Raw genomic sequence first — 27,308 nt, 5'->3', positions numbered from 1 at the left:
GACAACTGTCCACTTTTGAGCGCAAAATAAATTTCCACTTCACTTTTGTTTCACAGAGGCAAGAGGGAGAGGAGACAGAGGGGGAATGCTGTTTCTTTAAGAGAGAGAGGGAGTGAGAGCGAGTGAGAGAGAGAGAGAGAGAGAGAGAGAGAAAGGGAGGGACCTCTTTGCCCTCCAGAAACCAGGAAGGGAATTGAGTTGATCTGCTGCTGCTTGGTTAGCGCATACGGGGCTTTAAGCTGCACAACAGTGAGAGGGAGAGGAGGAGAGGAGAGGGCTGAGCTAACCCACAACAAGCTTCACCACGGCCATCGCAGGTGAGCTAAAGGCACCCTGCCATCCCCCCCCCCCCCCCCTGCTGTCTGCCCTGGGCCTGACGACCAGAGGGGAGCAGGGCAGAGGAGGAGAGGAGAGAAGGAGGAATGAGGGAGGGGGGGCAGAAAGGAGAGCAGGGTGGGGGGGTTGGCCGGAGAAGAGAGGTGGGTCGCAGCAGTAGTCCCTACTCAAGGTTCCTCTTTTTTTTTCTTTTTTTTTTTAAATCCTCCTAAAGTACTTCCTCTGTACTGCTCTGTACCTCTGTGGGGTCTTGAGATAAAGTTTATAGGATGTGTTCAAGGCATTAACTTTTCAGGCAGGTGGAAACACTTAAAGGAGGAGGGGGGGGGCTGTCGAGAGGGGGTGGGGGGTACTGAAGGAGTAACCAAAAATAATTATATTGGACAAGGTATCAGCAATGGCAACAACTTTTGCGAGACAGTGGCGATTGAAATGCTCAGTGCGGGGCAAGTTGTGTGTCGTGTGCGCAGGGCATGTTGTGGTGGCACCAGACTGTTTGGAATAGGAATAAGTCATAATTTAGGTCAGGAGTTTCTAAGTGTGTCGGAAATGTCACTGGAGTGTGAGCCAATGAAAGAATCCACCGCTGATGTTACTGCTCTGACAGTCGAGGCTGAAATGTCTTTCTTTCTTTTTTTTCATACGAAGCTCGGCCCTGTTTGATGGCTGGTCTGTACTTTAATACCTGGCAGTCTGCTAGCAACATACTGTAGTGTATAATTCAGCCCTGAGTGCTTACGTTAGAGCAGGCTTGGAGATAGTGGAGGTGGTGAGGGCAGAGAGAGCTGGGACTCGTAGTCCACAGCGAGGGGCTGCAAAGCAGGTCGGATGATTGTCAGAACTCCATATCCCAGAGTGCCTTGCCCTTGGCCATCCAGGAAAGGGAACAACTGCCAGCCTATCCCGACAAGGAGGTGTGGTGAGTGAGCAGCTGTCAAACCAATGAGAGCAGGGGATGCGGAGCCGAGTTGTGGGCTAAAACCGGAGGGGGGGGTGGCGCTGGTGGTGGTGCTTGGGGGGGGGGGGGGGTGAGGTGTCTGTTTGTGTGGGATCAGGCAAGGGCTTGCCTGTATGACTACGGCCACTCGCAAGTTTCCTGTCTGGTAAAGCGTGAGCCCTGCCCAGAGACGGAGGCAGCAGAGCTGGCCGGCAGGCAGGGGAGGCAAGTAGGGCCCAGGAAACATTTTCTGCCTATTTGGTAAGCACTCCAAAGACGCACACACACACACACACACTGTGACTGAGAGGACAAGAGAGGCAAGCGGAGGAAATAAATACCATAGCGTGTTGTGTGTGTGTGTGTGTGAGAGAGATGGGGCTTGATAGAGTTCAGAGTTCTTGACCCACTTGCAGATAAAGGAGGGAATGGCAAATGGGTCAGAGTGTAAGGTGCTGCACACAACGCTGCTCAGAGGAAGAGTTTGTGTCGCAAAGTTTTTCCTCCACATCAGGCTAACTTTGTGTTGTGCATCAGTGTTGTCTCCATCTTAAGGCACAATATTCTTTGAATGCTTTTGTCTACTGCTGTGATTAAACGGCACTGCCGCTATTATTAGTAGAGGGACAAGATGAAGACAGTTGCACAGCCTGTGCTGCTGCTTCTTTTAGGGGGTGTTAAAGTAATTCCACTAAAACCACTGCATCAAGTGTTTGCTAGACTGTGGCAGAGCGATCGCGTTGACAGCTGACAGAGTACAGGTGAGGCGGTGAGTAATAGATTATTTGAGAAACCTCTTCCTGCCGAGGGGAAGAATATGTGGCACATCTTGTGACAACTGGTAGGGTATACGCTCCATCCATGCAACATTCAAATACAACGTAAGTCCTGCTAGCTATGCTGGAGAACTTGTGTACTTGATTGATTTAAATGTTTTTCAGCTGCTCACACCATGGTCAATCTCATGACATATTTCCCTCCCTGTCCACTTAACCCCTTTCCTTCCCAGCATATTGTTAAACGCAGATTCTAATCTCGCCCGTGCTGGTCGCGCTTGCTTGTGGCTTGTGGTTTAAAGACTTCACAGGAACCCTGACTGCCTTGCTCGATAACCAGATGGATATTTTTTGGCTTTCACATACTTGTTCAACCTGTTTTTTTTTGTTTGTTTTTTTTAAACGTGTGGGCACGGAGAGGGTACAAGAAGAGCACGACACATGAAGACGCCCAAATGCTGGGAAAGTGTTAGGAATGCTTCTCAGAAGGCGGTAGAAGAAAAGGTTCAATGTCACAGACAACATTAGTTGCAGTAGAGTTGCATTAGTCCTCATTCTACCCCTCTAGGCTACTTTCTAGGTGCCACTATAGAAGATTAGTATAGTTAGCTTAAGTACATTCCAGCAAGAGGTTAAACTAGGACGCCATATGTGTTTGTGTGTGTGTGTGAGTGTGTAGGCATGCATGCGTGTGTGTGTGTGTGTGTGTGTGTGTCTGTGTTACCAACAATAGACTCCAGGGGGAATTGCAGGGGACTTCAGTGGCTGTGGGCAGGTCCAAGACACCACCCATCAATTTGGCGGTGAGGCTGAATACAGTTTGATATTCCTGTATGTTTGTGCCTCCACCACTATGGCCTGAAACTAGCAGGTTCAGACAGACGGAGAGGACAGGTTGCGTGATGTCGCCGTGGCAGTTTGAGGCTTTTATTTTAGAGTGAAATGCTGGCTGTATTCAAAACATGTAACGCTCATTACGTTTGTTCAAAGTTTTGTTTATATGGTTAAATTATGCATCGGGGCCCATATGGTGGAATCAAAACTTAAGTTGTTTTGTACTTTTAAACCAAACATCATTTATGTGCTGCTGTTCTATCTTTAGATTTTAATTTGTAAAAACATTTGTTGAAACATTTTGAATCCCCTTATCTGCCTCTTCCTTGGTGAATGCAGCTTCACTTCCCCCCCTAATGTTTGGTTCCCCTGGTCAGCTGCTCAGTGCACCACAGCTTCCAGCCTGGCAAGGCAGATAGACAGACCCCTCTCTGTTGTTTTTCTGTTGTTGTGCTGAAGTCTAGGGGGAGTAAAGGGGCTTCTTCTGTTCTCTTCTGGGACATTTATTATGGAGAGGCTAACACAACCTGATCAAATTAGAGTGTGAGAGGAAGAGGCTGGCATGTTTTTCAGATTGTGGGTAGAGCTACACTTGGATTTTGACACTTTTGGAGTTGGATGGTGTATTTTGGGGATATGTTAATTGAGGGTTTTTACATTTTCAATATACTGTAAAAAAAGAGAATTAGTTTAAGGCATAACTGAATTGTCATAATGATGTTGAACACCGTTGTAGAGATGTACCAGAACTGGCCAACTGTGACCAATCTGTCTGCATGTTGATTTAGTGAACTGGTTTAGGATGAAGCGGCAGAGGAGACGGGTGGGTTGCATTGAAGGACGCCGAGACAAAGGGGGGGGGGGGGGGGGGGGGGGGGGGGGTGGGTGGGTCTGCAAAGCTTTGCCTTCTCAGCAGTGGAAAGGGGAAGTGGGTGCTGTGGTGGGTTACTGTGCACAGTCTGAGACAGAGATGGAGCAACGATGAGATGAGAGGAAGAGAGAGAGAGGGTCAGACAGAGAGAGGGGGGGAGAGAGAGAGAGAGAGAGAGAGCTGGTCATCTGATAACAGAGCGGGTTCTGTTACACGCCTGTCAAAGACTCCCAGGAAGTCCTCTGCTGCGCATGCACAGAGCGGCGCGGGGCACGATGGGCCTGCGGACCGACCGACCGGCCCGCCTGAGCGGAGGAGTTGACGCTGTGTCGGGTTGTAAGCGCCGCTTCTGAAGCCATGTGTTGGATTCTGTTACACTTCCTGGTTGGCAGCATGGCAGCGTCAGAGCGTGTTACTCAAGCTAAAAGGAACTCAGACCGTGGATGTGGTTTTGTTACACTGCAGCTTGTGAAAGGCTACTGTCCCAAGACATGTCATAGGACTCGAGACTTCACAATGAAAAGTCAGTAGTTGAACTGGCATGAAACTAAAACAGTGTTCAAGGTTATGGCTTTTATTGATATAATATTTACTGAACAAAAACTGACATTATGAAATGAATGAATTAGTTACACTGTTGTGTTTCTCTGCATGGAGTGACTAGATGAATAGAAATGCACGACACCATACAACAGTCTTGCATGAAATACTATCTTAATCAAAATGATCACTTTTTTGCTGAGATTACTCTTTTAGTTGTTTGTATGTTGTCTCAACTCTATTGTAATTCTTTGATGCTGTATATTTCAGCGGAGTGGCATTGAGCTACTTTACATGATCATATTGTGTTTCTGATATTTACATATGGAGGAGCACAGTATTACAGTATAATGCAATCCAACACCACAAATTACAGACTCAAAAATGACCGTAGAGTTTAATCACCATATTGCTGTTATTGTGTCAAAACTTAAGTTTGGTGAAAGTAGTAAGTCACAGCCGTTGCACTGGATTAAATAACGATGTGTTTTTTATTTGCTAGCCTGTGGCTGTACAGTTGGTCTGACTGAGACAAACAAGCAAGAAAACAAAATCCTGACACGGTTAGAACAGTGCGAGAGTTTCCACGAGTTATTAGCAGCAGCTACAGGTTTAATTTTTCTACTTCCTTTGCTATCTGGCAGCGCAAACATGGACCTTTTTATAACATCATAAACCCCCCCCGGCTAGCTTCCTCGCATTAAACTTTGCTCAACTTGTGGGTGGTGACCTTCCCTCTTATGGAAGCAGGTCGCACCAGGTAACAGAAGGAGAGTTTATCATTGACATCTGAGCCGGATTCCTCGGCATCTATACTGAACGCTAAGGAGTTACGATTTGAGCTTGTGAGTTGTAACGCCCTGCCTCGCCCACTACCTTTTCACTGGCATTGTGTCTGCGTTTTGGCTCCACTTCCTGGTTCGTTTTTTTTTTTTTTAGTAAAAGCTGCCAGGCCGAGACCAGCCCATGCAACTTCAGTTTTTATCAGTCACTTGCCCTCTTCCTGCTTCTCTTGCAATATGACCAATCAGGTTTCCTTCCACCACCGACACCAGCGAGTCACTTGGCAGTGGCCACTCTTCCAAGGAACTGCCACCCCCTGCCCATTCCGATTATCTTCCATTATCTTGGTCCAACCTTGAACCCCTCTCGACCCGAGTAGGTGATTCCCTCGCAGCAGGGTGGGGTCGGCAGGTTTTGTTGCCTCAAACGCCAGTTGAGATAGTCAGTGAAATGATAAAGAAAGGGTCAGGACATGGAGAGCAAAGGGCCAACCAAATTCTTCAACTTCTTGTTTGATGTCCAGATTTTTCACTTGTTTTCAGTCCAGACTTTGCCTCTGTATTTCTGTAGCACTTAATTAAAACGCTTGCATGCGTTAAGTTGAGTAAAACTGGGAGTATCCTGATATAATTGTTCTCTTGTAAAAGCAACAAGCTAATAACAATTCACATGGTGATATAAAATTAATAACTGCGCTGTATTTTAGAACACAAATGTGGCTCACCTGTGCTCCATCAACATTTAAGGTTTAAGGGATCAATGATTCAGTTATGTTTGCTCTGATTGCTCCCATTTAAAGTTGGGTTTCTCACTAGTTATGAGTTTAATGTTTAATAAAACGAAGCCAAAGAGAGGATATTTGCTTTTCAGTTCAGTAGGGTTGAATCAAAAGTTGTAGTACCCATTTAAATACCTGACTTTTGTTGATAGTCCGATACTAATTATCTACTTTTTGCTTTTCTAGACTTCAATAAACTAAAAAGTGTCAGTTAGGTATTTTTGTTTCTATCTAAGAAGCCTCTGAGGTTACACAGGGTTAACAGTTTGTTTCTTTTGTATTTAGGAATGACTGGTATGAGTCAGCCAAAGACAGAGATACTCCCAGAGTGGAAATTCTGCAGTCCTTAGATGATACATCTCAGGCATTATGAAAACACTTTTACTAACTGCTGCCACAGTCTGATGCCAATGTGTTTGTCGGTGAATGACAAGAAAAATTGGGTGTGACTGTGTTGGCATGGATGGTAAGAACACACACACACACAGCACCGTCATCTGAAGTAACAGTAAACTGGTTTGCAGTAGACCGGTGTGGGTTGTTTTGTTCCTCAAGTGTGACTTCGATATTGCTGTGTGTAGATATATATGGGAGAGGGAGGGGGCGTGCAGGGACGTCACGGATGAGGTGGAGGTGAAGAGGGCGGAGAGGGGTTGGTCCTGTGTTAAAGCAGTCGTTTGACTTGCAAAGCAGGCCTGGGTGCTCTTCCAGTGGGCATTGAGAGAAGGAACCTTCCCTGGAAGTGGAGTGGCCAGGGACTCTGAAAGCTGCTGCACCGCGTTGTGCTGGGTTTGCGGGCCTCGTCACCCACAGGCATGAATTAGTGATAAGGAATGTTTTTAAGCCATGAGGAGGTGTCGGGATCAGGTTTGTTGCACTGTGTTTCCTCTCTCTCTCTTAGTGCTCTTTGCGGGGGTCATTCGGGGACAGAGTAGTCCCTCCGTGCGTCGTTTATGCGCGTGTGTTTGTGTGTGTGTGTGTGTGTGTGTTACTGTGTTTTATCTCCTCTCAGCTAAACGTCTTACCCGACAAAGCCGTGACCCAGGGTCAGCTATATGTACGGGGGATAACTCGCTACACAAGCTTGCAGCAAAGCTGGGTCTAGTGCAGGAGCTGTGTGTCTGTGTATAAGAGAAGAGCAGGTTGGCTCGGGTCTGGATGGGCTCACAGAGATCTATTTCCACCTGTGAAGGACGTGACCAGTAGCCAATGCGGTTGCCCTTTTGTCTTGCTTTTTCTTCCATCTCCTCCCACTCTGCTCTCCCTCTGCCTCGCTCTCCCTCCTGGGCCATCTCTCTTTGTCTCCCTCACCTCAGCATATTTAAATGAGGGCTTGGATCATAAAATTTGCCATGTCTGACGGTCCGTTTTCATCAGAGCTTTGTGTGAGACGTTGGCAGTGTTTGCAGAGGCTTTGTGGTCAGCTGCCCATCAGAACTTAATTTAGTTAATGGGGACGTACAGTACGGAGCGAGAGACGGTGGAGCCGTTAAACATTTTACCATTAATTACCTGTGTTATTTGAATGAACAAACTTTATCATAAAAACAGTCACTGACCCATTTGGAGGATCATGATGAGTTTGAACAAACGCCCGCTCTCCTCCTCTCTAGAGATGTGTTTTATGAAGGCTTTACCTTACCTTCACCTGTGGGCAGAGCCGACATGTTTGCCAGATCCCAAGGTGTGGAGATAGGCGTTTCTCTTTACAAGTATCAGAGGGGAGAAAAGGAGAGGTGAACACAGGTAACATAGAGGAGAGGCGGCCAGGTTAGGCAGGTTTGGTAGTGGGGTGTAGTGTACAAACATACCAGGAGGGCTGATCTGAAGGAATGTCATTTGAAAGCCTCGCTCTTGTCGAGAGCAACGCACTCAATGCACCCCGGCCTCACCCCCTGCTGTGTCTCCCTGCCAGATGGAGAAGGGTGGAGGGGAGTGGTTGGATGTCCTACATGTGTGTGCTTATGTGCGTTTTGCGCGTTACTGACGACTCCGTGATGTTACGGTATATTTGCTGTACGAGTACTGTGCGTGTGCGAGTGTGTTAATGGAGCAATCGAGGATGGCTTGTTCTGATGAAACCCCTCTCCCACTGCGCAGGCTTCAGTCGATCGTTTTAATCCCCCCCCCCCTACACGTGAGCGAGGGGACGGCCTTTCCTGAAACTTGGCACACAGTACAGGGTGGGGTAACCAGCTCAGACCGGATTGACAACCTCCCTTTTTAATACTGTTCCCTCGCAGCTTGTTGCGTGTCCTCTTCCTCCTCTTGTGGAGTTCCCCCCCCCCCCCCCCACCTTTTCCCTCCACCTCCCTCCCTCCCCTCCCCAACTCTTGACTGACACAGAGTGAACAAGCTGCACAGTCCAGCTCCCAGCATGCACTCTGATCCCCGCTGCCCTATGCCTATCCGTCCTTCACGTCCTCTTATTTGGTTTCTTGCACGACTGGATGCACACACACACACACACGTAAATACACACGTAAATATAGGTGTGTACAAGGAAACCGCCACCTGCCTAGACAAATATAGCACATAAACAGCCTCACTTAGTCATTCATCCACTCAGTGTTTTAATAACAGGCAACATGCCTGGCCAAATGATGCATTCACAATTGTTGTGAGCCACCAGGAACTCTCATTATTGTACATTGTCACACTTGATGTAATAAATCTGTAAATACACCTGTTGTGCCAGTCGATTTGCTTTAAAATCAGCTCCAAGCAGTTGTGATGTGCAGCACTGTAGCGTTGCTGTGTAGCATATCTCCAGTCACCTCGGACACACGCTCAAGGCTCTTGAGTCCAGAGAAATGTTTGAATTGTCTGTTTGTGTCACTATATTACGTGAGCTACGCTTTACAAAGAAGATTGATGCAGGGTTCAACATACGTGGCAAATAAAAAGTCTATACTGTGAAGTTAAATTTCAGCTCGGCACAAATTGATTAAATGTCTTAACTTTAATTAGTCCTTTTTGGGTATAAGTAAGAAATCATGGTGAAGGATTTTAAAGGCTGGGGTATAAAAATCACGTATTTTCATTAAACTGTCAATGTGAAAAATCAGAAGAGATGTTTTTGCATTGCTAATATGCTGAGTAATAAAAACCACTTGTTGGAGTGAATCATTGTAGATTTTATTTAGAGACTGAAAAAGTCTGTTCACAGTTCCCTTGAATGAAGGTCATAAGCATACGATATATAGGGTCGAGGAACAATACGTTTAACTCGTTATAGCGGTATCTCATTGTCCTTTGCAGTTTGTCTGTGTTTTACAGATGTCGCCATGATTTTTTTTGTTTTTGACTTTTATGACTTTTGTCTTTTTTTCTTGAGTTGTGACGTCTTTGAAAGCTCATCCATCAAAAGAGTGATTACCAACCATGTTTTATAGCTGATCACCATACTAATTGGCATGCAACCTGATATGACCCACTTTGTAGATTTTGCTAAGATACTTCAGAGTCTATATGTGAGCATTCTGTCTATATATATATGACAGTGTATGCTACTATTGGTATGTTAGTATCTACGTGGTTCTTACGTATATGGTAACAGAGGGGCCCCTTGTTTAGATATATAGAAAGACTTCATAAGAGAAGGGCCATTATATTTATTTATTTATATATATATACACGGGTCTGTTTCCCGGCCGTGACGATAAAATCTTGGGTTGAAATCGATTGGGTTCAGTGTTCTTTTTAATCATCACAATTGATGTAAACCCTACACTTGTACTACTTAAGACTTAAAATTTCGTGTCCTCACGTTTTGTGTGTACTGGGTTGTGTTCAGGAGCATCCCGGTGTGACTGTGGTGAATCAATAAATCAATATTCCTCTCTCTTCCTTAATCCACATAAAGAATGTCATGAACTGATCTATTATTTCCTCTTCGTCTCTCCCCTCCATCCAACTCTTCTGCTCTCAGACAGGCAGACGGACAGACGGCAGGACGGATACACGGGTGGGGGCTGTGCTAGGCGGCTCGGCGGCAGGCTGGTGGAAGATGTCGTCAGGAGCCGGTGGGAGGGGTGGAAGGCGGCTCAGGGGGACGGCGAGCAGCGGCGGTGGTGGAGGTGGGAGGGGAGGGGCAGGAGAGGCAGAAGAAGGCCCCGTGGGGATCCCGTTCCCTGAGCACAGCGCAGACATCCTGGGCAGTCTGAACAAGCAGCGGCTCAGCAGCCTGCTGTGCGACGTGCTCCTGGTTGCAGAGGACCGGGAGTTCCCGGCTCACCGCTCCGTCCTGGCATCCTGCAGCTCCTACTTCCACAAGCTCTTCACTTCGGGGGCCGCCGCGGACCAACAGAACGTCTACAACATCGACTTTGTGGCAGCAGAGGCTCTGGGAGCGTTGCTGGACTTTGCCTACACAGCTACATTGACTGTCAGTCACAGCAGTGTGGCCGACATCCTCGCTGCTGCTCGCCTCCTGGACTTCCCGCCTGTCAAGGACGTCTGTACGCACCTGCTGGACACCAAAGTGCTCTCCCCGCCGGTACAAGACCATTATAGATCTTTAAAGTCAAATTTAAGCTTTGAGATGACATTTGAGTTAGTGACACATTAAGCAATCCATTGTAAGGGTTGAACGAATTTATAGCAAAGCACACACCATCTAAGAAGCAGTTCATGCTAAGATGATGTGTTTTGGAATGAGGTGTCTAAACATCATGCCACGCCCCTCATTAAATAGCCAGCATAGTCAAGCTTACATCATGGCCTTTATCAGTCTCTCTCACCATGCCAAACACACGCCCACAGCCTTTGGGTTCAACACTTACTCATTCTGAGCCAATAGCGTGTGTGGAAGGACGGCATGTGATTCCACTAACTCAGGACACAGCATATCGCAGCTACACTTCAGCGTGATCAAGCGTAGCTGTGAGATGCACATGCATGTGCTCATGGGTATAATAAACCCCTGGGTGTGCATCCAGGATACCCAGATAGGGATCTGCCTGTGCTGATAGACCTTACAGTTGTAGATTTCCAGTCAGCCTTCACCTTAGCTGATGTGCTTTTTTAATTATAGTGTTTTTCATTTCTGTCTGTACTTCTGTCTTTCTCTTTGTCTTCCCCTTTTAGTTTTCACTGACTTTTAAATGCCTCCTGCACTCACTCTCTTTGTTCCCCTGTCATGTTTCACTAGGCGGGCAGTGAGCGAAGAGATGACGATGAAGATGAGGAGGGGAAGAGCAGAGGAGGCAGGGAGCAGGGGAACCGAGTGCGGGCCCGGGAGTACCTGGAGTACTTCCAGAGAGGGGCGCACTGGAGCAGCAGCTGCAGCACGCCAGAGCTCAGGGACCTGCCCACGCACCTGCACTTTAACCACGGTAATGGCGGGATCCCCAGCAACGGGGCTCCTGCTGGCCCCGGTGAGTACTACTCCCCCCTGGCCCTCGCCTTGGCCCAGGCCCCCACACAGGAGCTCGAGGACGAGGATGAGGACGAGGAGGAAGATGAGGACGGGGAGGCGGTGCAGGGGAACGGAGCGAGCCTGGGGTCGTCTTACTTCCCTTCGTCCCAGAACGGGCACTTCTACCTCCCCCCGGAGTCTCGGCTGGGGCAGGAGACAGAGGTGGAGGATGGAAGTAGGGAGGCGACGGCGAGGGAGAGGGGTTCTGCCAGTGCCCTCCTGCAGCAGATGATGGACTCCATCGAGAGGCAGAAGGACCGTGCAACAACCGGGGTGGAACAGGGAGATGGGGACGACCCCGACATGGAATTTTACTTGAATTATTTTAACAGCACTCAGAACGAGGATCCAGCTTCTGCGGCTGTGACAGAGGGAGTGCCGCCGCTCTGGTTGTCAAGGGGCAGAACAGGCCAAGACAGAGGAGGAGGAGGAGGAGGAGGAGGAGGAGGAGAGGGGGGAGTGGGAGAGAGAGGCATCGGGGTTGGAGGAGGAGGAGGAGGAGGAGGAGGAGGAGGTGGGGGCGGCGAGAGGAAGATGCGCTCTAAGGCCTTCCAGAAATGCCCCATATGCTCCAAGGTCATTCAAGGAGCAGGCAAGCTACCCCGCCACATCCGAACGCACACGGGAGAGAAACCTTACGAATGCGCCATCTGCAAAGTGCGCTTTACCAGGTAAGCCCAATTAATGAAGTGACTCCCCCATGTCACATGTACTAATAGTCTTGGAGTTGGCACTGCAGACAAATGGCCCAGCAGAGGGAAACACCACAGCCAGGAGTATTAGCGCTAACCAACTTAGCTTTGCATTAAGGAGGCAGCGCAGTGAATCTAAATGTTTACCTTGGCCGTGGGCTGACAGAGTATCCCCTGACCACGCTTTTTTAATGTCACACTGTTGCCAAATGCTGATCAAAATGGCATGTAGAATATTCCTGCTGAGAGAGAGAGAGGGTCGGATTATAAAAGTTATAAAGGTTTTTTTTATTGGGACAGCCTTCATAGCAAAGTCCTGGAAATGGAACATAGGGGTCCTATAAAAGAAGGCCGTGCCATGGCGGTGTTATCTAGTGGAGGGCTGCTATAAAGCTCTGTGTTCTGATACAGAGGGGGATTACAGGTCCTGGATGGTACTCTGTGTGCTCCAAAGCAATAATTTGAACTTTTGATCTCTGGTTATGTTGATTATTGCCCACGGCAGAGCAGTTACACCACCACCCTCCTCCTCTCTCCCTCTCACTCCTTTACCTCTCTAATGAAATCTGCCATGTGCCACTCAGTAAAATGTGGCTGGTCTACAGCAGTGGACTGTGGTTTCCCTGTATTTGGGAGTCCTGCCCTTTCCTTGAAATAATTCCTTTAATTAATTAATCAGTGGACTTGTGCTGGAAATAGATGCAGTGGGCTAGAAATACCCAGAACCTCTGCTGGCATGGCAGGTAGGGAAGACCAATCTGAATTTGCCTTCCAGCTAAATTTGTTCGGCAGTGGGAAGGGGGTATTGTAATCTTAATCCTGTTTGATCAGGGTTAAGAGTGTGCCTCGCACGGTAATAAATCACTCCTGTCCTTTAAATAATTCACCTCTGTCAGTGTGCCACTCTTTTCCAAGGTTTCGGCCCCGTGTGTTTCTCCTCACAAAATGTTTCTTTGTTATTTTTTTTACATTTGGGGCATCGTTTGTTCGGACCGGGATGGGTTGCAGCCGGCGTATTTGTTGCTTGTATGACAGCTAATCCACTTACATGGCGTGTGTGTGTGTGTGTGTGTGTGTGTTTTCAAATAGACTTGTCTTATGCTTGTTTGTTTAGGAGCCCTCTGCCCCGAGTGCAAAAGGGTTAGACGATTAAAGAGCTCGAGAGATAGTAAAGGGGGGGGGGGGGGGGTGGGTAGACGAGGACAAGAGTCAGATGAGTGCTAAGGTAGCCTGATAAAGTCTGGTGCACCATCGCAGAGTAAAGAAATGTTCCAGGATGTCATGAGATGAAGTTGAAGTCACAGTTTGGTCTTGGTTTAAGTGGAATTGATGCTTTTTGGAAAATAAGTCTTCTATACGAGCTATTTGATGATCTTTGAAGTGACGATTGCTGTAATGCAGAATTCTATCAGATTACAGCTCGTGGGGATAGAAGCAGGCTGTGAAATTGATGACGCTTTACAGACTCATCTATATTTCAGTACGACTCGACGTTAAACGTCAAGTTTTCAAAATGATTTTGGAACTGTTCGGCTCGAAGTCCTCATTTTCGATTCACAAAACTTTTTGTCATCCGTCAATTGTTTTTACGGCGACGTCCTCAAAGTTAACCGAAATCGTAAAAGTGGCAACTGACACAGTGCACATTGAGCTTTCTCGTCAGTCCACAGTTGCGCTCTTGTGTGCAGTTACACAGATAAAGATGTGAGCTTTATGGCTTCTCCTCAGTTGGCCCGGCTGCCCTCACAGAATAATCTCATTGGAAGAGATCCAAAAGATGGCCGTTTTAATAGGAACTAAAACCATCCAAAGCATATTAAGCTGACCACTGTACATATGAGAGTTAATAATGTGTTTCAAGTTAATTATATATTTGTACATGATGTTACTTGGCTTGATTAGTAGCCGAAAACCTGAAGCTGGCTGTTTGTGCTGAGTGGTGTGGGTTGATCGTGTATTTCTTTTGTCTGTGTATTCTGTCTGTGATTTTGTTTACTTTTCTTTCTTCCAGGCAGGACAAGCTCAAGGTTCATATGCGGAAGCATACAGGAGAGAAGCCTTACCATTGTACGCAATGTGGAGCCGCCTTTGCTCACAACTACGACCTGAAGAACCACATGCGCGTGCACACCGGCCTGCGCCCCTATCAGTGCTCAAGCTGCTTTAAGACTTTCGTGCGCTCGGATCACCTGCACCGCCACCTCAAGAAGGACGGCTGCAACGGCATCCCCTCTCGTCGAGGCCGAAAGCCTCGGGTGCGGGAGCAGGGGCACCTCGACGCCCCCCTGGGCCTGCTGAGCCCTGACTCCGACACGGGGCCCCCCGGGCCTCGTACCATCAGGGGGCGGCGGCGCTTGGATGCGTCCTCGGCGCCGGAGCTGGAGGGGGCTGCTGGAGCCCATGCACACAGTCCTCAGCTGCAGGATTTTGCAGGGGAGGCAGGGCCCTGAGACTGCAGGGGCGACAAGGACACTGCTGGACACCATAGTCACTCTGCACCGCCTGTGAGACAGGCCAGTGAACAGAGAGGAGAAAGAACACACAAAGGCAAACTTTAAAACAACAACTAACTATTCCTCTATAAACCAAATCAGGGTGTCACAAAAAATCTAATCTTTATATTTCTTTTTCCTTTTTTGTTTAGGAAATGGAGTAGACTTGCAAGCACTTGAGTCGATTTATCTGTTGAAGAGCAAAGAACGCTTCAAATCATGTACCCATGACGTCCACTTTCTGGGCCATTTCTTTCTTTATAATATATTAGGGGTTTTATACATTGGCATATGTGCTTAGGCAAATGTATGATAGATACAAAGAAACGCGGAGCAACTATGCAGTTGATTTAGATTTTTATTGGTTTTGTCCTCACAGCCTTCAAGCTCTAAGCAAGGTGTCTATCAAGCACCTTCTGGCTGCTGTACGGGTGAAGCGAGGACAAATCCTCCCAGTGAAAAACAACTCTTTTTCTATTCTTTTGCAGGTCTGAAATGTACAGTTACCATAGAAACAACATTGCCACAACATGGCATATGCAAGGAAACCTCACCACAATTTTGATGCAACAGTTTTTTCTCTCTCTCTAAATGTTCCAGAAAGAATCAGACGAGGGTTTGATTGAAGTGTTACTTACTCTATAAAATGCATCTATGGTTTTGTCTTATTGAAAAACAAAAAACGAATTCACGTCGAGTCAAATCCACTTTACTGGGGGCTCTTCAGTCGCAGGACTCTGGGAACATGAGGGGTGGAGGGTTTGTGTTTCTAAAGCACTACCATCGTCGATGTACCTGTTGGCTTTGACTACGTTGCCTCTTAACCCTCACAGCCCTGCTAATTTCAGCTTTTTTGTTTTTGTTGTTTTTCCCTTTTTGATTCTGTCTTAATTATTTTTTTTTTGTCGTCGTTCCTTTTTGTTGACTGCTTCGGGTACTTGACACTTTATAATTGTATACATGTATATACAGCAGGTGGTAATATGACATTGGTCCCCTCTTAATGCTGAGGTGTACTTACCAATCGGGTTCTCTCCTCTTAGGCTTGATGTCATATTTCTCACAGAGTGAAGCTTGTGGGTGAACGAAAAGAAAAAAAACCCTGTGTGAGTGTTTCGATGAGAAAAAACAAACAAAAAAAACATTGAATCACCCATATGTCCTAAACTTAACACTTGTACAATTCCTACCCAAAGGAGGAGGAGGAGGTCGAATGAATGAATGTGCTTAACTTTGTGCAGTTTTTTCGGAATCTGTCCTTGTGTGACAAGGCGCGGGTAGCATTTAACCAACCGCAGGTTAAAGGAATGGCAGGGAGCCCGAGTGAGAGAATGACAAAGAGTACGCAGAAGAGATGGATGAGCACCTTTTTTTTTCTATGTTTGCACAGCTTTACTAAAGATATCCAACAGCGCGAGAGAGAGGGAGAGAGAGGTATATTTAAAGGAAGTGGGCTGGTGTTTGGGGGGGGGGAGTGAGAGGAGGTTTATGTATCATGCTTATTCCAATCTTTTTTGCCCTAGGGACCACACAACCGTGAGGCAACCTGTACGATGAAGAGAGCAATAAATACCTGTCCAAGTTGGGAGGCCAAATAGGAGCGCAGCTGCAGCTGGTTAATGGGGGAGGGGAAGAAGGGAAGGGGAGGGGGATCTCACAATGTCTGTTGCATTCCAAAAAATAATCTCCCCCAGCTCAGCCACGTTTCCAGGCAGGAGGGGATCAAATCGGGCCTTTTCTCTCCCTCTGTAGTCCTCTAATGCCCCCGAACTAGCCTGGAGGGGATATTATTATATTAGAGCCTGGTGTTACTGTGGGTGGGACGCCTGGTGCTGGCAGTTTAGTGTGCGAGTGTGTGTGTGTGTGTGTGTGTGTGTGTGTGTGTGTGTGTGTGTGTGTGTGTGTGTGTGCGTGCGTGGCAGCCGGGGTCGCTCTGGCCACATCATCACTGTGTGAGTCAGCCACGGCCTGTTCAAACATGCACCCTGAGCTGCCAGCCCCAATGCACTTTCTCTGTCTTTCACACACACGTACACACACACATACAAACATACACGCACACACACTCTGCTCACTGGATCCAGGTATCCTGTAGAGAAGGGGGGGAAACACCAGAGCTGATCTATCCGTTTGAATGTTGTAAAAGACTGTGACTCTGGATTTGTAAGTCTTTCCAAGTTGTGTTATTGTGCAAAACTAGCACCACCCCTACCCCATTGCACCCTGTAGTATTTGCAGTTGGGCTGTAGTTTGACTATCAGTCCGTTGCATCTTAATTGGATAGAGCCAGGTTATGAATGCACTTTGTTATTGAGGAGGGCGCTTTTGTCAACGAAATGGGTACTTTGAAACAAACCAGTTGCAAATGAGATCAGTCCTTTCTTCTGTCCGTGGTGGTGAAGTTGAGCTCCTCCACTGGTTCTGTTCAGGTTTTGAAGACAAGCTGCCAAAAAAAAATAAAAAATCATCAGAAAATTGAAATATTCACTACTTCAGGTCTCTAAGAGAGGCTCCGATACGAACACGTTGGGGTTTGTCACCTTGAGAAAAGACTAAATGAATCCATGTAACTGATAGAACTTGAAGTTAGTTGTTGCTGGAATGTAGAGATCGTGTCTTAAATGTAGAAGGAGGAGACAGACAAGAAGAAGAAGATAGGACACTGTGTGTGTGTGTGTGTCTTCATGTCTTCTTTATGTGCATGTGTTGCTGGCTGGCGGGCTGGAGGGTCTCAGGACAAGCTTGGATAAACAAACTTTGCGTCTGCCCCATCTGTTCACCAGCTACTCTCATAACTACACGTGTTCTCCGAGGAACCGCAGTGATAATAGGTCCGCGGCACCACACGAGCAGAAATGCCATATTGTAAAACAACTCATTGGACAGTTGCTTGTTTACTTCACGGCTCTCTCGGTGCAGATTTGCATAACTCTTTGTTTACCCTTGTTGGTCGTTGTCAGGGGTTGGCTTAGGTCTTGAGAGTTTCAGTTTCTATTTTTGCTCCTCTGTTGTGATAAAGATGGCGGTTTATTAATGCACAGTTTGACGCTCACAGGCAGACCAATGCAAGCTGGGAATGTGATCTTTATGCTTAAACCAATTTTGTCTTGATGTGGCAGAAGGTAAGACCTGTTAGCCATCTTAAACTCTCTTCGGACCTTAATATCTTCCCCAAAAGTCTTATGTTTGTTGATTAACCAAAGCTTTTTTTGCCCTCAATCTTAGTCGACGGTAGAGATGTTGATAGTGTGTCTATAATTTATCCAGACTGGGCCTACCTGACTTAAAACCACACACAGATGTCCTCCTCTTGAATACATATGCAGACATGTGTGTGTGAAATCATACAGATATTAACTTTGCTTTCTCTCGCTCTTTGTATCCTTGTAGACAATAGAATCAGAGGTTTAAGGATGTAGAGGTTTTTTTCTGTCCGTCTACACTCTTTCTTAAAATAACATGTTGTGCTACATTTGTTTTCTAACAATCTTACATGTGCGTGTGCGTGTGCGTGTGTGTGTGTGTGTGTGTGTGTGTGGGTTGGGGGGTCATGGTTTTGGGTTGCTGTGCCAGGAGGGTGGGGGAAATGGGTGCTTGGGTGGGGTTATGGATATAAAGCCTGATAGCACTGGAAATGGTGCTTTAGCTGAGAGAGCAAAAGTTTGCACTAATGTTTAATGTCCTTGTCCTGCTTATGGGAGAAGGGCAGGAGACCTCAGAAAGGCCTGCGAGTTTCCATGAGCACAGAGCAGTGTGGTTAATACTCAACGGTCTCTAAAAGAGTCCATCCAACCCCTCCATAGATATAATCATGTACAGTATATCAAGAAATATACAGACGTCCAACAACAACAAATACCAAAGGAGAAGAAATGGCTTGCGTTAAAGTCATTGGACATTTTAAGCTACCAATCTCACGTTGGATTAATAGAGTTTTATTAAGTCTGAAGGCTCTTGAAAAGAGATCTTTTGATGGACAATGGTGTGATAACTGCAAATTGTATTTGCTCTTCTTGAAAATAAATATTCCAAATATACAACATTTAGGCACTTGGAACGTAGCAAAGCCTCCGAAACCTGTTGAAACATTTAGATTTTGTCCTCGTTCGATGGCTGAGGTGCGTCTGTGTGCAGGTGCCAGAGATATTAAATCCAGTTATTTAAATTCTAGATGATGATGATGATGGGATTTTGTCAACGTTTGTCTCCTATTAAGTCAACTGATGAATGATGATATGAAATGATAATGAAAACTGTTGGTATTGTTGAACACTGTTATTTTCATCATTTGCCGAGCTGGATGGATTCAGTTTACTTTCTGAAAAGGTTTAATTGAATTTAAATGTTCTCTAGTTGAAGCAGACTGGGACTCTGTGGCCTTGTCTGAGCAGCACTAAGCTTCTTTTTATTTCTTTTAATGTTTCCAGACACTTGTACTGTGCAGTGTGGGGCTGAGGCTCACTCCCACCAGGTGGACAACACAAACATCAAGGGCCACAGTGTGCCTTACGTGGGCAGGAACTGACAAAACTCACTTCTCTTTATTTATTTATTTCACCATGAACACTTTTCTTTCCATATTTTAAAAACTAATTGTAAAGGCTGATTGGCTTGGTACTAAAATAAAAGGATGATTTAGCGGTTTAAGCTTTACTTGAATGAATTTATGATAATGTGTCTGTACGAGCCACTACTTCAGAGCTTTTGTCTCTCTCTGGATCCACTGGTGTGTCCCCAGCCTCAGCCCCAGACCAAGGTTACTCTGACCCAGGCTACACGGAGACGGTCTCACAACTTCATTGCAAGAGTTTTCCAGATTGACCTTGATATGTTTTGTTTTGTTTTCCTTTCCTATGCTGTTATCAAAGAGCTTTGGTGAATCTATCTGAGAAGGCCATAAAACAAAGACGACCAACAACTATGATAACAATTGTAACTGTAAATAATCAAGCGAAGCAGGACGGGGTGACTGTTAATACGCAGATTGGTGGCGGCAGACTATTTGCTTTGCTTCGTCATTTTCCTGCACACCTGAATTTCTTCTTTTTTTTTGTGCGTTTTCCATCAGGCTCTTGATGCACAGCAAGCTGAGCGCAGCATATGCAGTACGGCAGTATGCGCAGCGTGGCTCTGGCACTTACACAGACAGCCCTGGGTCCTTCAGAGAGGCAGGCTGCTGTCTATTGGCTGCTCTCAGCCAAGTGGGGACAGTTTGCACTTGGAGTCTCTCTCAGTCTCTGGGGAGGCAAAAGGTTGGCAATGCAGGGAGGAGGATTAAATACGGGTGGTAGGGGAAAGCTGGATGTTGTTTTTCAGGGATAGAAAGCCCAGCTGATCCAGGTGACTCTTCCCTGAGCCACGGTTTCAGCACTGGTCCTCTAAGCTGGTAGGAATTGCATGGCCACAATATGATAAGAATTGTAATACAAAGGAGGTCGCCACAGATTTTGACCTCTTTTGTCTCAATGTAAGTACTACTCAGGTGGAAAATACACTGCTATGCATTGGGTTTCAATGTCTGCTAGGTTTGTGGTATGTCTAATCAGCCACCAAGTTACTTCTCCGTATTCGCCTTTCTCGCTCGTACCAATATTTAACATAATAGCTCCCAGAAAGATGAAAGCAGGAACAGTTCCCTCGTTGTAAAGTGGCTGCGACCGGCCTATTTCTCCATCTGATATTGATCCAGTGAATTGTTTGTTGGAGGGAAGGAAGCCACTGGAGATTCAGTCTTATTAGTCAGACTGTAACATTTTTGAAAGGAGATGGGGTTGCGGGGGGGGAGGCGGGGGGGGGTGTATGTTCTCTTACTCTCTTCTCCCATCGCTCTCCCTCTCTCCGGACTCAGAGTCTACATCTTTGGCCTTTGATCAAAGATCACACACCCTCAGCAGGGGAGTCGGCAGGAGAGAACAGGAGGGAGAGGGGATCGGTTGATGTGTGGAGGGAGACACTGTTGTCAGTTTTCAGTCACCTAAACTAATTTAGGATACATTCCATAACTTCATACTGTGATTCCCACTTTGGAGTTGTTGGCACGGTGTGAAGGATGCAGACGGCCGGAGGAAATGGTCAACTTTTTGCAGTTGGCTGTTTTAAGTCAGCCCGTCGAGCCTGGCTAACCCTCCACTGTGTGACAGACAGACATGTAGACAGACGGTTTACCGCTATCCGGCGAACCGCTATCCAACAGCCTTTTTTTTTTTTTTTTTTTTTCAGCTTCTGCGATTGTAACAAAAGCACTTTTGCGAAAGGCCATCCTGAATATTGTGTGCTTTTATTTTATGGTTGTCCCTATTGTTATTATTTTTGTTGTTCCTGTTGATGTTTCTATTTGTTTTCTCAGTGCAGCAGATCATTATTTAAATACAAAAACAACAAAACAATTTGATGAACTTGAAGGTTCCACCTCATCTGGACATAAACAGATCTCTGTTATATTGCCACCATACCCGTTATATGCAGCTTGTTGCATAGTCACACAAAGGTGGTGGGGGGGTGGGCACTGGACAGACCTCCCCCTACTTGCTCTCTGCTTACTGTCTCAGATCTTGTTGGGAGAAAGGTCATTTGATCTCATTTTGGGAGACTCCTTTTCTTGAAAAAGAAACCTGTATAACAGTTGCAAAGCTTTCTGAGAAGGCTCGCTGTGCTGAATGTTAAACACGCAGTGTTGTATCCACTGCAGAATCTGTTTTTTTGTTTGTCTGCAATAACGCCCTGTTTGTAGTTAAAGGCTGGATCTGGTATCCATGTAGAGCTTCAATGATTATGAAAGACAGATGAAATGGCCAAACGACCATCATGCACTTTTGCAAATCAGTACAGAATGTCTTTTTTGGGCCTTAACATCTTTGTCAAATCAAGATTATCACACTAGAATGAAAAGAATAATAATAATGATCATGATAAACATTCGGTAAATCCGTAACTAAATGGTTTGACTTGGGAGAGAAAGCAAGAGGCTAGTATTTATAATAGATTGATTTGTAACTGTGATTATTATGATAATCCTTTGCAGAGTTTTTTTTTTCTTTCTGATGTACATTTAAAAATGTCAGAATCTGTTCTCAAACCTGGCCATTAATGTAAATGCGTCAGGCAGAAAAAAACGTCACTCCACTTCCCTCTGTGCGTTAAACCTTTCTTCCTGGTTGCACATCTGACGGCCTCTACTCTGTGCATCACAACAAGTGTTTCCCAAAGGAGGACCACCTGCTGTGGCCTCGCTAATTGAATGGAACGTGGCCAGAAAGTGCAACGCCATCGAACGCTTTAACCCGCAGAGTGCAGCAGCCGTTTTCGCCCCCATGTGATTCAGCGTACTTTTTAAATAACCCCTTTCTCTTCTCAAAGGTGTTTTTCTTCGCGTAGCAGTCTGTCGGTCCGTATCTGTTGGAAGCTGCAGGGGGGGGGGAGGGGGGGGGGGGGGTATAGGGGATTTGTTTTTTGGAGAATTTGCACTTTTTGGCGATGAAAATAAATTGTATTGTATATGAGACCACTAAATCCACACAGTCTAAACCATATAATTCCATTTTGTGTCATTTTTTTTTTTGTTCTGTTCTTTTTTTCTTTTTTTTTTAATATATCCAAAAATGTCTGGCATCTGGTTGTCTGGTTTAAAGAATATAAAAACTTTCTATTAAAAACAATGGTTGCAAAAAAGTATGTGTGTGTATAACTTTGTCACTTATTCTAACTCATCAAACAAAATAATTAATTTGTTACAATAACAAAAACAATAGTCTTTGGTTCCTGTAGGCAGTGAATAAGGATGTACGGTTAGTACACCGTATTGTACCATGTTACGTTACCTTACCCTGTCAAATTATTTAATCACTTTTTAATTTGTGGAGTTACAATAACAGTCAACAGGTGTGTAGTCCTTTATATAAAAGCAGGACTGCTGCATGGGATTATATTGACGTGTTATATTGTTCTCTTGTGATCTACTGTACATAATGCAACCTCTTAGGACGAGTCGGTTCTCTACACCCACCAGAAGGTGGCAGTATTATCACTGTTATCATTTGAGTATGCAGCGATCCTCACAGTGGACACATCACTGTTGTGTCTCTCGCTCTCTTTTGCATTCTTTCTTTAGCTCGATCACTCGCCGTCTTTGCTGACCATGACAGCACCGATTAAGTTCGTGTCCACATTTCGTCCGATGCGTAAACGTGGACCTGTGTACGGCCTTGTACATTACAAATAACGCATCCATATCTGCTGCAGACACGGTGTGGTTTGGCCTGACTTACATACATAAGAATTACTGTAGTTAACCGGTTTGGTTCCACAGGATGTTTTACAAATAGAGGCTGAGGTCTTGTTTGAGGACATATCTATCGAGGTTAGGCCACTATAGTGTTATAAATCTGATTCGTCCCAGAAGTCCAGCGGCAGACCGCAACCATGGGCTTGTTGTCACCCTGTCTTCCTGTTTGTCTCGGCCTGTCTCCCTGAGGCGGTCCTGTGGGGTGACAGAGGTCACAGAACAGCTCATTAACCCCACCCCGACAGCCCACACATTGCTGCAGTCCTCAGGCCCTGGCTACACATACACACACACACACACTCTCACACACACATTTTATAATGCTCCACTAATAGCACTTAAGTCGACTTAAGCCCACTCTGTAAGCAGTACGTTTCCTGGGACGCACCATGAGACACATATGTGTTTTGTATGTTAAAATCACTGGATTTACATACGTTCCATCATAAATTTGGCATTCTCACATTTCCCTTACTTGTATAAAAAATTATAGTTGATACGTAGTTTGCATTTTTCTTGAAATAAACACCCTTTTTTTTTACATCTAATATGATCCAAATCCACACCGAGTAATATATGTACATATATATATTTGAGTATGAGATGTTTTATTCTGTCGCGCTGAACCTGTTGGCCAGATGTCTCGGGGCTCCAAGTCATTAATTGTTATGTTTATAAGGTATCTGAAAACACAGTGGGATATGGTGTTATTTTCCATGTTCAGACATCACTGTTGCAGTCAAAACATATTGGATAAGAAGAACAGCAGCACTTCAGGGGCTGGGAGATGCCTGGGAGCTGTTGTCTGGCGTCTCTAGTGGTATTATTCCCCCAATTGTGTGCATGTGAATGTGCGAGCGTGTGTGTGTACCCGTGTGCCTGCAAATGTTTCTGTTGACATGTTTGTCTATATGCGTCTGCGCAAAGGTGTGGCTTTATAATCCTACTTGCTTGTGCACATGTGCATGCATGCCATCGTCATTAAGGCTCACAGTAAATGAGCCTCCTCACTGTCCTCACAATGAACACTTAAGAGACAGGCTGTAATGTAAAGGAAAACAGCGACACACACACACACACACACACACACACACACACACACTAGCCTCATTTTCACCGGTACACACCTTTCTCCAGGGATATAAAATGCCCCTGCCTCTGCACACTGTGGGACATGAGTTTCATCCAAACTAGCTGCCGTCCTCAATAAAAACCCACGTGAGCAATCTCTGCAGTATAGATTTCCAGTTTCTCTGAGGGTATATTTTGTTCAGATCAGGTGTTTAAACTGCTCAATATGACAATAATTAGGCAGCACTGGAGACATGTGTTCTTTCTTATGTTGATCAGGGACATTGACCTTTAACCTGTGCACCCCTGTCGTCCCCCCCCCCCCCCCCACCACCGCACCCCACCGGTCCCACACGCCCCCGGCCAACACCCCCCCCCCCCCCCCTTCTTGCCCTGTCCAGCTCCCATCAGGAAGGATAGAGGGGGGATTGGACAGGCTTGGAGCTTTGCCTCTGGCCATCTCCCCTCCTCCCCGGAGAACAGAGGACTGAGGTGCCTTTAAACCACTGCGGCAAAAACCCTACCAAAACCCTGCAGTCATTAATATGCAAAAATGCAAATGAGTAGGTAATTAAGAGCTGGAGCTCTCTGGAGGCTCTTTGATTGCTAATGAATTCTAATCTGCAAAGAAAGGGGGGAGGGGAGGAGAAAAAGAGATGAAAGAAAAAGAGAAAACAACGAAAAAGAGAAGCCTCCACCCGAAATTTGTCATATCCATAAGTTTTCATATCGGATTTGTTTTTACCTGCAAGCTGTAATCTAAATCACTAGCTCGTACATGATATGCATACAGGCCGAGAGTATTTTGGGGGATATAAATGTATAATGAACAGCCTTCAAAACACATTTAAATCAAGTTTGGAGATTTATTTGTTGTATTTTCTTTCTCAGTAATGAAAATAAGAAGTCACGTTTTCCAATGCAGATCATATTGGTGACATGAGCATCGGTGGGCAGGGCTCTGTTTGTAATGGACACAGTGGAGTCATTGTGTGGATATAGCTAATTAGAGGTGAACATGACAGGCGGGCAGACACTTCTGACCGGCGGCTACCAAAGAAAATAGAAGGTCAGATATCTCAACTGTGTGTTATTTGCTGCAATAGCAGCTGTGTGCCGAAGTAAAGGAGATGTCATTTCATCACTTTTGTGAGCCATAACACATCCCCACTTCCACTCTAACTCATTCACTCTGTCACTCACACACAGACACACACATACACACACATACACTGCTGTTATTGTTGTTGCAGTGCTCCCACGACACCAACAATCTCTGCTTCCCTCCCCCACACAGGCTCACATCTATCTCCCTTTCACTCCCTCTCTTCCCCCTCCTGTCCTGGGCAGCACTGACATGCCTACTTCAATTGATTTAGAGTCAATTCAGCTTCTGATCCGATTGTTATCATGTGACTTTTCGCACATGTCCCCCTCGATATATGACTACTGTATTATTTTCAGATTGGGGTAGAGATATTTTTTTTGGGCTCAGGTAGGAATGCTTCTCTCTACTTTGCACTTTCTCTGTCTGATTGTGCCACTTTCTGTCTCTCTGTTCCTCCCTCAGCTTCCCATTCTTCATCTCTCAACACCAACAAAAAAAACAACTCAAACTTAACCATCCCCACAGTCTCCTATCTGCTCTCTCCCTCAGCTGTACAGTCTGGCGCTGGGGCTCTCAATTGACCGGCTTTGTAAACAGGAAGCTGGTGTTCTGTCCGCTGTTACCTGGAGCGTGGGTGGCAGAACAAGGGGCAACCATACAAATGCACAGTAATGGGAATCCAAGATGGCAGGGAGGGGTCCCATAAAATCACCAGAGAGAACAGAGGAAGGCGGCATCCAAGGGGGGAGCCATTGTCAAATGAGAACAGACAGAAGTCAAAAGGATTGTTGATTCAATTTTTCCTTTAGTAAATAGATTGTTGGTTTGTGTCGTGTTTCTCCGTCTGTATTGGATCCAGCCTAGAACTGTAATGTTTGGGAGGATTAATGTCATGAACAATCCCTCAAACTCCTTTTCTTTCTCACTGTGGAGCTCTGTGGGAATTACGGCTTCAGGATAAGGGAGAGAGACACATTGCATGTTCTGCTGGCGATGGTCCCATTAGTGATGAAGTGAGATCTGGGTTCATTGTGTCCCTTTTGAGTTTGGCTGTTTTGAATACTTGTTCCAATTCCAGAAGATAATGCTGTCCTCACTTGTTCCAAAACAACCGCTTCGCTCGTGTTATCCAACTGTAGCTGAAAGGGGGGAAACATAACCTTGTGGGCCGCTGCCCTGCTCAAATCACTCACTCCACACATTTTGTTTTTGTTGTTTAACATGCTGGAAGTCAGTGGAAGTTTGGGTGTTTTCTGCCAGGCGAGCTGTAATAGGGGGAAGAAGCTTGACGGGAGTCAGTTTATCATGAGCACAGAGAGCACAACAGATAGATTCCCCCTGTCTCCTCCCCTTCAGCACAGATAGACTCGGAGCATGGGCACTCAGCCAACACTATCAATCTATCCGCTCCTACCCCCAGCCTCTAACTCTTATTGGAGGACAGCTTCCAAAGGGGCAAGGAAGCATGAATCATAGCCCGGCTATGAGAAGCTGTTATGCCTCTAAATACACGTGTTGTGGCTAAAAAAAAAACGACTCTGTTGCTTCGCCATTAATCACAATCTCACTCGTGATTGTCACAACCCTTAAACAAAGTTGTAGCATATAGGAGGCTGTTCAGGGAGAGGGATTGTTGGTCTTGGCCTAGTTTTCTTGTCTGATCAGAAACCTGTGCACCTCTGCCCTTCCCCCACCCAAACCTAAGCCTCTACTATTACAGGCTGTGAGGGGCTCAGTGTGGAACGAGGTGAGCAGCTTGCCTCGCCACCGAGCTCTGTGTGCGTTATGTGTGGTGCTGCTGCCTATGCTGTATGTTTATCATCGTGTCTGTGTGTGCCTGTGTGTGATATAACCTGGTGATGTGGTTTGGCTTGCATGACTGGCTTCCTATATGAGCTGGGCAGGATGGCAATGAGGGTTAAAGGTGGATAACACGTGAGAGTGTTGACGCAGGTAGCTAGAAATGAACCCAGCTTTGAGAGCGTGGTCGAAAAAAAACCATTGTGTTTTGATTGGATAATAAAGCAGCGAGAATCTTAGGTGACATCTTCACTATGATGCAGGATTGCCCTCTATTTGTTCTCCACAAAGCATTATTGATTAAAAAAAAATCCAAAGAGGATTAACTACACATTATTATTCCTTTTATGAATTTATGTAATTCAAAATATGTGCACATAGATAGGTCATTAATATGCACAAATATATGACCGCTTAGCACCAATGTGCCAAACATATGCTAATTTTCCATGTGCATCTGTTGTTAATTACACATATGAGGCTGGGAATGGCTGGAAGGAATCATTGAGGGCATGTGGGACAGCATCCCTCCCCATTCTGCCTTTAACTGTCCATTGTACTGTGAATATATTTTGAGATTACAGATGACA

At 45.9% G+C, this 27,308-nt stretch overlaps 1 protein-coding gene across 4 annotated transcripts; it reads left to right on the top strand.

Moving 5' to 3' along the window:
* The first annotated feature begins 163 nt into the window (after window positions 1–163).
* On the top strand, window positions 164–22,129 carry zbtb7a (zinc finger and BTB domain containing 7a). 4 transcript variants are annotated; one of them, XM_076087672.1, is made up of 4 exons: window positions 164–317; window positions 9,787–10,353; window positions 11,008–11,945; window positions 13,978–22,129. In XM_076087672.1, exons 2-4 carry the CDS (start codon window positions 9,865–9,867, stop codon window positions 14,414–14,416), a joined length of 1,866 nt encoding a protein of 621 aa, XP_075943787.1. In that variant the 5' UTR covers window positions 164–317; window positions 9,787–9,864; the 3' UTR covers window positions 14,417–22,129. The 4 variants fall into 4 exon arrangements, with proteins under 4 accessions (XP_075943787.1, XP_075943790.1, XP_075943788.1 ...); XM_076087675.1 differs by lacking the exon at window positions 164–317 and adding an exon at window positions 1,367–1,534 and having other exon boundaries at window positions 9,791–10,353; XM_076087673.1 differs by lacking the exon at window positions 164–317 and adding an exon at window positions 1,368–1,534.
* Window positions 22,130–27,308: the final 5,179 nt, after the last annotated feature.

This window comes from Anarhichas minor, unplaced genomic scaffold (genome assembly GCF_050575085.1).
Source record: "Anarhichas minor isolate MPS153535 unplaced genomic scaffold, ASM5057508v1 ptg000010l, whole genome shotgun sequence".
NCBI lineage: Eukaryota > Metazoa > Chordata > Actinopteri > Perciformes > Anarhichadidae > Anarhichas > Anarhichas minor.
Note: the sequence above shows the minus strand (reverse complement) of the source record. Positions and strands in the feature narration are given on the sequence as shown.